A 15016-nucleotide genomic window follows, 5' to 3' on the forward strand; every position below is an offset into this window, starting at 1 on the left:
TAAACTCATTTTGGCTCATTTCAGTTAATGTTTATAGCATCACTATCGGTGATCCATTTCCAATATATTGTTGAGTTACTTTTCCTATGCTACATCATTTCTTTTGACGATCAAATCTTCCACACTTGTAGCAAAGTATGCTATTTCAGCAAGACGTCGCCTAATGACCACAATCATCATAGCGAAAACACTTGCTAGAACTACGCAGTGTTTTTTTGGTGGAACCCTGAACTCTTTATCTTTACCTTCTCCCTCAAATTTTTTTTTGAACCCTAATAAGATGTCCTTATAAAGTGGTTTGCTACCTTCCCCCTCTCAACATCAAATTCCTTCTCTTCACTCGAACGTACGCTTTTAAAAAAATTGCCTATTCAAAAACTCCATCATATGTGAGATTAATTAGCTCTTTTTCCAAGGATTTTCCACTCACTAAACCCTTAGATTCAAAAACCCTAGGTCTCCGCCAAGACGTGATCATCATGCTCGAATCCACATGCATGATCACAAGCTTCTCTTTGCGCTAGACTCTTGCTCGATTGTTGGGCCAATCGCTTAGTTGGAGTCTAGGCCGGAATCTTGAAATCGCAATCAATGGAACTAGGGCCCATTTTTTTGCACCGAGACCATAAATCATAGCTCAATTCATTCAATGTGTTCCATGCATTGAATCCAAAATTATGGAGGATGGTAAGAGTAGATTTGGGGATGTCGACATTGCTCATGGCAATGAATTGACGAAAGAACTCAATGAGTTTGAGGAGGTGACTATGGGAGTAGAGCTCGATGAGTCTTTCTTTCGCATCAATGATGGCGGTTGAAGAAGGCGGCTTCAGATAGCAGCAACATGGTAGGCCCTCATGATGACACCGTCGATTGAAAAAGCACCAATATATCAAAGCGAGGACGGGGAGGGTCGGCTAGAAACAAGTTTTGGATGTCATCGAGTCTTCTAGCGGCAATGACTTTGAATGGCGGCAATATGGCATGCTAGCCAGGAAATTAGTTTGGCATTGGGGTATCGCGGCTCAACTTTTCGACCCAAGTTTTGTCTCTTTGGACCTTGGGCTCCAGTACCAAATTCAAAATTTTTTTCACTTTATTCTTCTCACAAGAAGAAAATATATAGTAGTTTAAGATTCCTACTTATAAACAAATATAAATATTATGTTTCCTATGTTAACTTCGTTTGAGTTCTGTAGGCATGCACAGAAAAAGAAAAAGCAGTAGTATTCCAGCTATTTTTCTTTTTTCTTCTCCTTTCAGATCCATGTGGATTTTAATTGATCAAGCCAGAAACATAACCATTTTCTTGTAGGAGATTCTTTTCCCAACAACACTGCAGCAAACTAGAAACATAATCATTCCTGACATACTGGTGCCGTGCAGCTACTCACAGCAGAGTGCAGATTGACCCTACAAAGAACACACAAAAGAAAAGAAGGGGAAAAATAGCCCGAAGGATAAGGCAAAAAAAAACTGATCGGCTTGGAGTTGTGACTCTTTGAGAGTCAAACCAACATCTAGAGGCTACATAATTTACATTTCTAACATACTAAATAAGAAAAAGAAAAAGAAAAAAAACAGAAGTGTAAAGAAAACACCTTCACATAATTACTTCTTAAATCACCCTCTCTTGATCCCATTAGCATGGGCTCTAGGTGATGTGGATTCATGCCAACCTCCCACCTTGGCGTGTGAAGAAGGTCCAACCACCACATGAGCACCCAACCTCTTGTCACTCACCCGTCTTCCATACTCCTTCTTCATGGACTTCCTCCCATCCACTTCCTCACCCATCAGAGTAGGCAACAAATACCACCATATCGAAGTGCAACATATAGCAAACACCCTCCCAAACATCACCAAGCAAACCAACATTAAAACTATCACCAGAGGCCAATAGCTACTCGGCCTCAGCCTCCTCCAAGAGAAGCTCTTCTTCGCCTTCCTCTCCGCCACCGCCACCGGCACCGCCGCCGCCGCCATCGACCCTTTCGGGCTTTCCTTTGCATCCGAATCCGGCCGCGTCATCGGAGGCGGCGGTAGAGCCTTCTCCTTATCTTCTTCTTCCTTTGAATGATCTTTTAACCTCACAATTATTGGGACCCAATCGTGAGAATTGGAGTACACGAACCGCACCAAGGCGATTCCTTGAGAGCCGGCCTTCGCCATGATCGACGCCCTCTTCGACTCGAGCTCTGATAAGACGGTGGAGTACTTGTCGAGCCCTCTCGTTGAGTACGGATTCTTGTTGGCCTTCTTCCTGGACCCCTTCGGCGACGCCGGATTTGATGGATCCTCGTCGACGTGCTTGAAGCTAACGCTGCCGCAGAACATAGTTTAAATGAGCTATATGTGGCATGTGAATGAAGGAATTATTGAGTTCTTTTGGCTTGTAGAGGCGGTATTTTAAGACTTGGATCTGAGAAGAGTTGATCAGCAAAGGAGGTGGTTGTAAGTCTTTGGTCAAACGGTGACATTGAAATGTATTACAGTCAAGAAACAGAAGGTTCGGTTGTGTTTGTGGGAAGAACTACGTGTTTTGCACGCATATTAATATTAAGTTTGTCTGTACTTATACGGGGTTGCATTCCCTACAAGTAACAGTCCAAAATTCTAGATTAATCGCGTTCTGTACTCAGGTACTGCTGCACCTAACCATTAATCATTAGGAATATGCAATGTAGGCGATTTCTTGAAAAGATTTGAATTTCTATTACACTATCGGAAACTAAAAAGTGCTTATTTGGAAAGGAACAAAGAGTATTCGGATAGACTTTTAACATCCAAAGGGGTAATTAATTGATTCATAAACATTTATCGTGATGTTATATAACAGATATTTTTTCGATCCCTGCGGTGGATGAACTTTACAATGAGTCGTGTGATCAATGATGATGGGTTTGATTAATTTGGATCATCGTGTTCAAGTTTCAATCTTCTAGAAAGCATGGTGACATCATGGTATAGAGAAGGGGCGTGGAATTAGATGAATCTTATCCAGGATTAGATCAAATGGTAGTTATCACTTCTCAAACGTGGCCGTCCTTCCGAGAGAGTGGCAGTTATCCATGTGAACTGGTAGCAGATCCTCTGCAGGCCCGAATGCACGATTTTCCTATATATAATGGTGTATTTCAGGCTTCTAGCTTTTCTGACTGTCAGGTCAGTCAAACATAATTAAGTCTGTTCTTCAAACATAGTTATTTTGGTGGAATAAGTGACTTTCTATACATATTTTGGAGGTATTGGTTGAATTATTTTGTACGAGAGATTATACCTTCAAAGCCTTTTCTTTCTGTAGAGAACTAGAATTTGCTAACAATTCTAAAGAGGGATAACCTAGTCAGGGTAAAGGTATAATCTTTTCCATCTTTGACATTTTTCCTAGAGTGTCATCGGCTAATACAACTCTTTATTTAAAAAAAATTTTAATGAGAGATTATTATATTTAGATCATCTGAATTATTATTATATTTTATGTATCTTTCCTAATTTATTTTTTATATTATATATATACTTTTTAAACTATTAAAAATGTCTCACTTTATTGGTATCGTAGATGAAAAAATTAAAAAAAGACCAACATACTCTCCTATAAGAAGGTAAGGGTATCTTAATAAACTAAAATTTATCCCTTTTTCCTTCCAATAATATAAGAGTAAACATAAAATATAGCTACTTACTAGACTTGCACGCGGCAACTTATGGATGGAAAAAAGTAATGAGAATCTAATAAATAAGTATCTGAGATATTTTCTATAGCATAGGGCGTCCATGTATCACAAAATAAAATTCAGAGAAGATATATAGAAAAGAGCGATAATTTAGGGTGTCTAAGTGTAATTAATACTCTAAAGAATATAGAAGTGAAGAAACAATAACAATGATACACTCTCATTTTAAAGCAATTCATTTTATACGAACCTATCCTTTTAATTATTTGGAAATTCATGAGTTTTTCAATGTAACATTATACTTTAATCATAGAGAAATCCATTAGCGGAATTGCAAGATAATTTAGCAAATAATTAAGCAATTGAAATTTTTCAATGTTTGTAATTACAGTTTGGAATTTCACCTATGAATATCTATCTATTTTACCACTGCTTATCACAATACCAACTAATGCGTATCTTGCTTGTTCCTATTCATTGCTTGTAGCAACTTTAAGCAACTTCTCGCGACAATTAATTTGTATATTATGTTTGTATTCAATCTTGTCATAATAGTAAGGTGAAATCAACGAGTCCAAATAGACTATATTCACTAACACTGGCTTTAGCTCTGCTAGGATTGAACTGCCATCTTCCCCTTTTATGAGAGCGGTCTTTCTCACATTTTATAGGATGTTCTTCAAATTTAAGTCTCTTACAAATTGAGCATCTTCCGAGTATTGCCACTCTAGGCCAAGAGGGAGGCTTAATCAAGGCCCGTTGCCACATTTCCTCTATTTTCTTCTATTTGCTTGAGCTATTATTTTTTTTTATATCCTAATACCTTGGGTTTTAATGTTAGTCAGTTTGTATTTAGCTAAGTGTGAAGCTTTTTTATAGGATAATCAACATATTTCTCTTACTTTTATTTATGTATCATAATGTAACCGTTATTTGAAGCTTAATAAATTATTCGTGAATAGACTTTTAGTAAAAGAGCTATTGTCATAATCAAATCACAATAGGAAATAAAACAATAATTGAGGAACAATGTAACCGTTGTTTGAATCCTTTTTTTTTTTATTTTAAAAAGGGGGCTCGACCAAACTAGTTCTCACCTAGACTTTAGTTATTGATACAACTCCGCAGATTTGGTATTTGTGTTTTATTGTTGGAGTTTTTAACCAAACTACTTCTCACCTAAGCTTTATTTATCAAAATGGCCTACACCTTAAACTTAAATTATAAGGTTTTTAGTTTAGACATACTGTCGTTCTTTTTTACATTTTCTGAGATTCAAGTAGATCTATTGCGAAGAAGCAAAACAAAAGAGAGACGCAATGAATAATTAATTGCCCACTCTCCATTTTATTCACCCATGCAACCTATACAATAAGAACAACGTGAGGATTAAGTGGCAGACATCATAATTGAGTATATTAAGTTTTGTTTAGTTTATCTTCTGGAATAACCAGTGAAGTCAACCAATAATACGATCGATATATATATATAATAGACTTAATATTTAATATGTTATCATTCTCGGCCATCACATTCCCGTCAAGGTCTAGTTTGATCGATAATTTATGTGACAGATTAATAATTATTTTGACAGCATATCAATTTGCCAGCAACTCTAACTAAAGGAGGAGGTATAGATCTCTGGAACAGTTTCTCTTGTGGAGTTATCTCCTTTACACTGAGCCTGGTAAGTGATCATAGTTACTTTAATATAATTAAGTTTTTTAGTAGGATTAGCTTAGTTATTAAGATTTAGTCCTATTATCCGGCCAATAGCTTAGGAGCTCTCAAATTATTTAAAATAAATAATTTCACATTCCGGGAAAGCCATCAAAAGGGCCATTAATTGCTTGTTGAGCGGTTGTATTTATTAGACTTTTAAGATGATTAGGAGATGTGGGGCCCAAGAGATGGTGCCTTAATAGCTACTCCTTATTAATTAAAGACTGGTGTGAAGAATAATATATCAAAGCATGTCAAAGTAACAACTTACATTACATACGAACAAGCACCCTTACGTAAGCTAGCACCTGTCGATGATCAAGGATTTGTTAGGTGTGAGTCTAGCCACCTTAAGTCTTGCAAGTTGGGCTTAAATTTTCTATATCTTCTAGATGCACTTGATTCTAGAACCACATCATTGAGTTGATCAATTGGTAACAAATTGCTGACTTGCATATATGGATGTGGATGAGCTTATCTGAGGTCACATTTGAGAACATCCAAGTTGATTATAGCACGTTTTTGGACATAGAAGAGCTAATTTTTCTGTCACAAGGTAGAAGATCGATTCCAAATATATTGTTGTAAGAGGATTTGAAGCTTGCAAGTTTTGTTTGCTTGCTTGCTTGTGTAATATCCATAGGTTGTGATATCCACTGATTGAACAGCCGTTTGGGACATTTGCATTTCATTTTTGGACTTGACAGTCCATTAATTCTAAAAAATTGTGTCATATTCTTGTGAATATGACTGATGGATTAAGGTTTTCCAGGCCGGCAGGATGCGAAAAGTTCAACCCTTTGAAGCTTCTTGGAGATTTAGTACTTGTTAAATTCGTCTTGGGGTGCTTCGTAAGGTTGAATATCGCATCATACACCTGTGGATAATACTCAGATCCTACTCAACTTTAACGGATATGAACAAAAATTTATCCGTCTGTCTTAATATTCAAATTATATGGTAATACTATGCCTCATGAAACCTCATAATCAGTAGGGATATATCTGAAAATTTTCTTACCGTTAGTGTTCACGTTCACACCTCAAACTTTATGATTTTTTTTACGTCAATTTTGACTCTTCTAAGCTCTCAAACATTCTAAACTAATTATATGGTTATTATAAATTGAGTGAATGAGCGTAGAAACAAAATCAACTATATATACCTAGCTCTCATCAAGTTTTCTGACTATAAGTTACCATATTGAATTAAACGCTCATTTTATGAGAAAACTTTTATCCCAATCAATCAATAAGAAAACTTCTATCTCTATCAATCAATAAGAAAACTTCTATCTCAATCAACAAGAAAACATTCATCTTAATTAATGAGATAACCTTTAGCTAATTAATAATAAAACATTCTAACCATTATAAATGTTTAGTATAAGAATGGGGAACGTTTGAATCATAATAAATTGGATTAAAAGAAATGTTACATTTTCCCACTTGGTCCATACGTTTGACCTAATCAATACCTTTACTCTCATTGGTTATCTTTCTTAAGAAATAAACACATGAATCATGGCAGTAAGTCATCTGATAACAATTATTACCTTTCATGTATTACAATGTGTTTAGTTCTCAAGTATTATACTTTATGTGGTAACACTTAATGAATAAATCCTATATTTATTTTTGGTCCTTTGAATTTTCTCAAATACTTAAGGTGCACATTAATATGAGAAAACATCACGATTAATAAGAGTTTCATTCATAGATTGTATTCACAATTACATAGTGGAACCAAATCTCATTTTCTCTATATGATCCATATATTTCAATGGTGGCATGCCTTTAGTCAAAGGATTAGCGATTATTAATTTAGTGCTTATGTGCCCAATGATCACTTTCTTTTTCTTAATACATTCTCTTATGGCTAGTTACTTAATGTCGATGTATTTACTTCGACTTTGCCTTTTATTATTGTTAGCCATAAAATGTCAGTTGAATTATCATAAAATATTCTTAATGGCTTGGAATAGAATTCATAACTCTCAGACTAGATGTGAAACTCTTAAGTCATACACCATGTGAAGTAGCCTCAAAATTAGAAACGAACTCAGTTTCTATAGTAGAAGTAGCAGTCAAGGTCTGCTTGACACTCCTCCATGACACAACTTCACTGGCTATCATGAAAATATATCCAGATGTTAATTTACTTGATTCAGCATAGCTAACGAATTTAGAATTTGAGTATCTAATCACTTCCAAATTTTTTGTTTATCTATACAAAAGCATATAGTCTTTAGTTTCTTGAAGATATTTTTTCCGGTGGTCCATAGTTGGATTACTCTGATATCGTCCTAATATTTCTATAACAAATGCAATGTTAGGCCTTTTACAGAATTAAGCATACATCATGATTCCCATAGCAAAACCATATAGAATGTTCTTCATTTGTTTTCTCTCAAGATCGTTTTTTGGGCATTCGTTCAAATTAAACATATCATCTTTCACAATGGGAGCTCCACTTGATGAACAATTCTTCATCCAAAATATCTTCAAAATTTTATTAATATAGGTTTTCTGAGATAGACCTAAATTACCTCGAAGTCTGTCTCTACAAATCTTAGTGCCAACAATATAAGACATATTACCCATATCTTATATATCAAAATTTTTAGAAAGAATTTATTTCATCTCATGAATCAAACTCTTTGCATTGGTTGCAAGTAGGGGTGTAAACGAGCCGAGCTTGAGCGAGCTGAGAGGTGGAAAAATCCAACTTAGCTAGAGCTGGAAAAGCTCAACTCAACTCGGTTCGACTCTAGCTCGATGAGGCTCAGACAGCTCATGGGCTTAATGGGCCTATGTGGGCTGGCAGCTCGATCCAAAATCTAATTGTTTTATTAAGCTAATCCAACAACCAATTTCATCGCATTGGGTTAATGAGAGTTGCTTAACAAACTATGCTATATGCCATTTATACTTTTATTTTGGTATATATATATATATATAATATCATCTCACATATTATATATCGAGCCTATTCGAGCCGGGCGAGCTCAAAAATCTAGCTTGGCTCAGCTATCATCTTAAACTTATTGCATTAAGAAATGTCATTAATGGAATTTTTGAGCTCGAGCTCAAAAATCAAGTAAAATATCATCCATATATAGAACAAGAAAATATATCTTATTGCCACTAACCTTCTAGTATATGCATTAATCCATGGGATATTCAATAAATTCGAATGAAGAAATCACCCCAGAAAATTTAAAATACCATTGATGGGATGCTTGTTTTAAACCATATATGGATGTCTTAATTTTACGAACCAGATGCTCACTATAACTAGAGAGGAATTCTTTAGGTGGTTTCATGTAAACCTCATTCTCTAAATCTCCATTAAGAAATATTATTTTCACATCCATTTTATTACAACTCAAGATCAAAATAGGCTACTAATGTAATATAATTCGCAAAAAATCTTTCTTAGATATAGGAGAAAAAATCTCTATGTAATCAATTCCTTCTTTCTAGGTGAATCTATTAGCAACATGTCTAGCTTTGTATCTCTCAATATTACCTAATGAGCTATTCTTAGTCTTAAAAATCCATTTATAATCTATGACTTTTGCACCATCAAGCAACTCAATAAGATCTTAAACTTTGTTACTTTTCGTGGAACTCATCTCATCTCTCATGACATTGTACTATAATTCAGATTCTTTTGCAACTCATGACTTGTGAAAAAGACTTGGGATTATTTTCGGCTCTAATATTTGTTAGGTTTTTAATTGTTAGCAATTATGTACAAAATATTCTAAGTGTATTTTTTACATGTATATGAGCTTTATACAAGTCTAGAAAATCTCTGGTTTGAAGAATTGCAAAATTATTGAAGCAAAGTTGATGAGATCAAGTCATACCAACGAAGTTTGAAAATCTTGGACTTTCGTGAGTACGGATAAGACTCGGATTTGGCTCTATCTTGAAGATCATGAGTACGGATAAGACTCGGATTTGACTCTATCTTGAAGATCATGAGTATGGATAAGACTCGGATTTGGCTCTATCTTGAATATCATATATAAGGATTATGAAACCCTATCTCTAGGGTGGTTGAAGAAATATTATTGAAGGAGACTTCTTGAGGTTACATCGGTTCTTCAACTAACAAGGTTCCACTCATCTACAAGATTTTAATCTTTCATCTTAAGGGCTATCTAGATGAAAAATCAATCTCGAGGGCTACTGAGATTGGACTTCAATCACAAGAAGCAGTGAATTGTGGGTTCTAGCGATCAAGACTGAGAGGAACAAAGTCGTTTGGATCGACGGGTTGTTTTGTGAGTTAGTCTTGTAACTGCTACTATCATAGTGATTGGTTTTGATCCGAGTTTGGATCCGTGGTTTTTTTCCCGTTTTGGATTTTTTTACGTTAAAATCTTAAAATTTTGGCGTTCATCTCTGCTTTCGTTCTTAATATTTCTTCGAACTTTTACTTAAGCGAACGGGCGATATCATTGCCTAGTGTTTAGATACATACGTGTGTCTAGGGATTTTTTCAATAGTCAGATTCTTATAAGTACACTACATAATCACTAAGAATTACTAACCTCTTAATTCTACTAGATCTTCTTAATATCACATTATCATGTTCCTAATAAGTATGAGGTTCAACTTATTATTTAGAAGTTTCATACATCTCCTAAACAACTTGATATGTCGGAATGTCAAGAGCTTGAGGAATTTTGATTATTAGTTGTTCAACACTAGTTTTTACTTTGAGAGAAGTTGTGAATAATTAACAATTTATCATTTGAAGTGGAATGTTGAGACTCTAAATAATCAGTATTAGAAACTATATTCATAATTTGATCGCTCCCACTAATCAAGTCATATTCAAGAAAGTTTGTTTATGTTATTCTACAATCCCAGTGCTATATGATGAACAATAAAATCTGTAACCTTTAGACTTTTCGATATATCCAACGAAAATACCTACTAATAGTCCTTAGGTCCAGCCTTTTCTCTTGTGGATTATGGGTTCTTATTTAGACGGACATCCCCAAATGTGCATATGTTGCAAACTCGGTTTGCAACCTTTTTATTATTCAATTCGTACCATATCTAACAATGCTTGATTTCTTTTTTATGTCACACTATTCTGATCTGGTGAGACAGACGTGGTGTATTAGGCAACTATCCAATGCTCTTGAAGAAACTTATCGAATAGACCAGGTGCTTGTCTATCCTTAGTATATCTACCATAATACTACTCTCCACCTCTATTTGATCTTATATTAATTTCCATTCCACATTATTTCTCTACTTCAACTTTAAATATCTTAAAGACATTTAATACTTCATTCTTATTATGAAGCAAGTAGAGATGTATATATCATGAGTAATCATCAATAAAAGTGATAAAGTATCTTTGACTATATAAGTCTATATCTGGACTACATATATCGGTATATATGATTTTTAATAAGCCTGAACTCCTATTGGCACCTTTTTTGGCCTTGTTGGTTCGCTTTCTTTTTAGGGATAATTCTCTTTTCACCCCCTAAACTATCACTCATTTTCATACTGACCCCCTGAATTTTTTTTTGGTACACACTAACCCCTTAAACTATCAGAAATACCTCACTTGACCCCTTTCGTTAGAGTTTCGTTATATATTTTCGTTAATAAATTATCATGTGACAGTCACATGACAATAATATGATGAAAATACCCCTCGGAAGCATGTGCAAGTCATGAGCAACTAAGAGAATTTTTATTATGACAAAAATACCCCTCTATAACATCTCTTCCCCTAACACCACCACAATCTCCTCCACCAAAATCACCACTGCCCACACCTCCTACACTACTAGCACCAAATCCTCCATCCTGCCCACTACCATCGCCAGCTCCACCACCACTATCATCACCGTCGCTAAACCCTTCACCCTCCCTCTAGCAAAACCACTAGCACTAAACCCTCCGCCTTCCCTCTAGCACCACCACCACCGTTCCACCATCATCGTCATCGCCAACTCCATCACCACCACCGGCGAGATAGGTGGGGTCATCGGAGAGATCACAAGAGCTGCCAACGACCGCTAGCTCCACCATCACCACCGATAAGATGGGTGGGGTCATTGGACAGATCGCAAGAGCCGCCATTGACCGCCAGCTCCACCACCACCATCGGCAAGACGGGTGGGGTCATCGGAGAGCTCGCAAGAGCCACCATTGACCGCCAGCTCCACCACCACCATCGATGGACGGGTGGAGTCATCAGAGAGCTCGCAAGAGCCGCCATTGACTGCCAGCTCCACCACCACCACCGACGAGACGGGTGGGGTCATCGAAGAGCTCGTAAGAGTCGCTATTGACCGCCAACTCCACCGCCACCACCGATGAGATGGGTGGGGTCATCGGAGAGCTCGCAAGAGCCGCCATTGATCGCCAGCTCCACCACCACCACCGGTGAGACGGGTGGGGTTATCGGAGAACTCACAAGAGCCACCATCGACCATGAGCTCCACCACCACCATCGGTGAGACAGGTGGGGTCATTGGAGAGCTCGCAAGAGCCACCATCGACCATGAGCTCCACCACCACCATCGGTGAGACAGGTGGGGTCATTGGAGAGCTCACAAGAGCCACCATCGACCGCCAACACCTTGTGCCATCTCGACCTCTTCCGACTCCTCTAGCTTCTGCTTCTCCTCCACCGACCAGATCCACACCCTCCCACGCCTCCACGCCGCTGCCTAATGAAACCACCAAGAAGAAGAAGGAGATGAAGATGACCATAGTCACCCCCTCCTCGTCGTCCATGTCAACGCCGTTCACCTGCCTCCTCAAGGCTAGCTAATCGCAGCTTTCACATCAGCCTCAACGAGGCCCACAACACCAAGCTCAATAATGGCGGCAGCGGCCAGCTGCCCCGGTCATGCGTCATCCCTTGTCGGGGTGGGATGTGATCGGAGAGGAGAGGAATGAAGGAGGATGTGGTCTGATTTTGTTTAGAACGAGGATTAGGAATTTTATTTAGAAAGAGGATTGGGGATTTTGTTTCGAAAGAAGATTAGGGATTTTGTTTAGAAATAAGATTAGTGCAGAGCGAAATAAAGGAATTAAAAAAAATTAAATATTTAATATTAGTTAAGTCATTTAATTATCTCGTCATTATAAGTGGAGGGGTAATTTGGTCAATTCATCAATTTTGTTAACGACGTAAGGGGGGTGGAGTATTTCTGATAGTTTAGGGGATTATTGTGTACCAAAAAAAAGTTTAGGGGGTCAGTATGGAAATGAGTGTAGTCCAGGGGGTGGAAAGGGAATTATCCCTTCTCTTTATGCAACCCACACATGTCTCAAAATTAATGAAATCTACAGTATTAAGTACTCTATCATTCAATAATCTTTGAATTCTTTCTACGAAGATGTATCCTAATCTTTTAATTCTTTCTATGAAAATGTGTCATAATTTTCGGTGTCAGTGGTGTCCTTATTAATATTATATAGTTTAGTGCCAGTATGAACATATATTGAACTATAACCGGCATTATCTTATAAATTGATATTATAAAGACTATCAAATAAAATATTATTCCCAACACAATCAGAATTGTAAAATAAACTGAATTCTCATTCAACAAGCCTTCTAGAGGACTACTAAATAACTCTTCCCTTTGAGGTGTCTTCTCTAGTAAGGCCCTATTTGGATACAATGTCTGGAGTTTTAACACCATGGCAATATGATGCATATTTAATTACTGTGGAGTCATAATACCATGGAGTTTTCAAGTTACAGCTCTTTTGATAAGTTTTGAAATGAAAATTGTATTGAATCTTTCTCCAACTACTTAAAAAACTAAAAATAAGTTAGTCTTTATAAAACCATTCTTTCTCATTTGCTGCATTTTTATAAAATCATTTTTGATGATCTGGGTAGGTACGGGAAATAAATACTTGCAACAATTTATTTGTAGATCAAGGCTTGGTGCTCCTATCCAGATAAGACTTGGCCCTCACCCTTGCCAAAACTGAAGGTATGCTGGCATTTGAGCACCCTCATCCCAATCCTTAACTAGTGAAGAATAAACCAAAAGAAAGATGAGGAAAAAGAATTGCAAGAGAAAAACTTAAATCAACTGTAGAAAGAGGAAGATATGTATGAAAATTTTCAGAGATAAGGATGTTAAACATAGATAAACAATAGCAGGACAACCATCCTTACCTTATATCGATAAACAAATGACAAGATCCCATGTGCTAGTTCATTATAGAGCAGCTAACTCCTCAGACATTATTGTTTGCCATTCAGGATAAGACATAGCATAATGAAAGGAAGTGGGCTCCTGGTGCGAATGGATCTTGGCTAAAAAGACATGAAATTCTGGAGAAAGTGATGATGAGATATAATAAGAAATTATTTAGGTTTATGAACACGTAAAGAATACCTTCTTTCAACCATAAGAAATATTTTCAATAGCAGCCACTAAAAGAGCCATGGGTGATCAACCATTACCAGTTCACCACTAAGAGTGAGGGAAGTATCTAGATCAGAATGATGTGATATACTGTTAGGTCATGTGAGGTAAATCAAGGAAGAAAAGATTAATAGTAGTAGAAGTAGAGCCGTATGTACTAAAAGTCACGAGAAAAGTATTGGACACACTCGAAGAACACCATATATTGAGACTATATCCAAGAAAGACGCAACAAACTATTAATTTATCTATTTCATTAGGAGGAATAAAAATTAAATAAGAATAACCAATGACTCAAAGATGAGTGTATAAAGGTGAGATAGAGAATGCTCCTCATAAGGTGAGGCTGTTAGAAATATTAATATTTCTATGGTGTTATTTTAAAATAAATAATAATTTTGTAAGTAAATGTTTAGATAAGGCACATTTTTATGATTAAACTATATGTTAGTTATCTAACTAGCATATTTTCAATTACATCTTTTGATTTTTTAATTACCACAACTACTTTTTAGTTGTCTAACTACTAGCATTCTTTTAGTTGGTGTCTTTTTAATTTTACAAATAGAAGATGGTGCCATTGTTTTAAATAATTCTAAAAACCTTAGTGTTTGTTACTATAATTAACTCTTGTTAAGATCAAAGTTTAACTTTGTGAGTTGCATCTTGTTGAGGGTCTTGTATCTCGAGAATATATTGCCTTTGCAATTTTCAATCACAAGAAGTGGATGGCAAATTTATTCAAGAGAAATTTATCTTTGCCTGATCGCTATAAGAGTCTAGCCATTTGATTCATTCATCTCCACTTTTTAGTTTTCCTATAATTCTTGAACCAATTTTCTTACTTGGTGATTTTAAATAGCTACCTCAAATGCTACACTTTCATCCATATTATTCCATGACAAATTTGATTGTTTTGATGGATATAATTATAAAAGATGGAAGAAGTTACTTGAGTTTGTCCTTATAGTGATGAAGATACATTATGTGATGAAAAATGAATGACCCATCTTGACCGAGAAGTTCACGGTAGACAAAAAAGTTGTAAAGCAAAATTGGAATGATAATAATATTTTGTGTCATGGTATTATTCTTGGGTCCCTTACTAATCATCTATTTGATACATACTCTCATACGAAGACCACGAAGGAGATTTTGATAGCTTTGGAAAAAAAGT

General features: G+C 36.2%; 1 protein-coding gene and 1 long non-coding RNA gene across 2 annotated transcripts; both read right to left on the bottom strand.

The window, feature by feature from the left end:
* Positions 1–1337: 1337 nt before the first annotated feature.
* LOC140773825 (uncharacterized) lies at positions 1338–2641 on the bottom strand. Its single transcript, XM_073116584.1, has one exon. It carries the CDS (start codon positions 2335–2337, stop codon positions 1624–1626), a length of 714 nt encoding a protein of 237 aa, XP_072972685.1. The 5' UTR covers positions 2338–2641; the 3' UTR covers positions 1338–1623.
* A 10341-nt stretch (positions 2642–12982) lies between these two features.
* LOC140774818 (uncharacterized) lies at positions 12983–13917 on the bottom strand. The gene is made up of 3 exons (XR_012106654.1): positions 13810–13917; positions 13587–13727; positions 12983–13436 (listed from the first exon to the last, which is right to left on the bottom strand). It is a non-coding gene; the product is annotated as an uncharacterized lncRNA (long non-coding RNA).
* Between the last annotated feature and the right edge of the window lie 1099 nt (positions 13918–15016).

The sequence above is a fragment of the Typha angustifolia genome, chromosome 13 (genome assembly GCF_048772165.1).
Source record: "Typha angustifolia cultivar Huaian chromosome 13, ASM4877216v1, whole genome shotgun sequence".
Lineage (NCBI taxonomy): Eukaryota > Viridiplantae > Streptophyta > Magnoliopsida > Poales > Typhaceae > Typha > Typha angustifolia.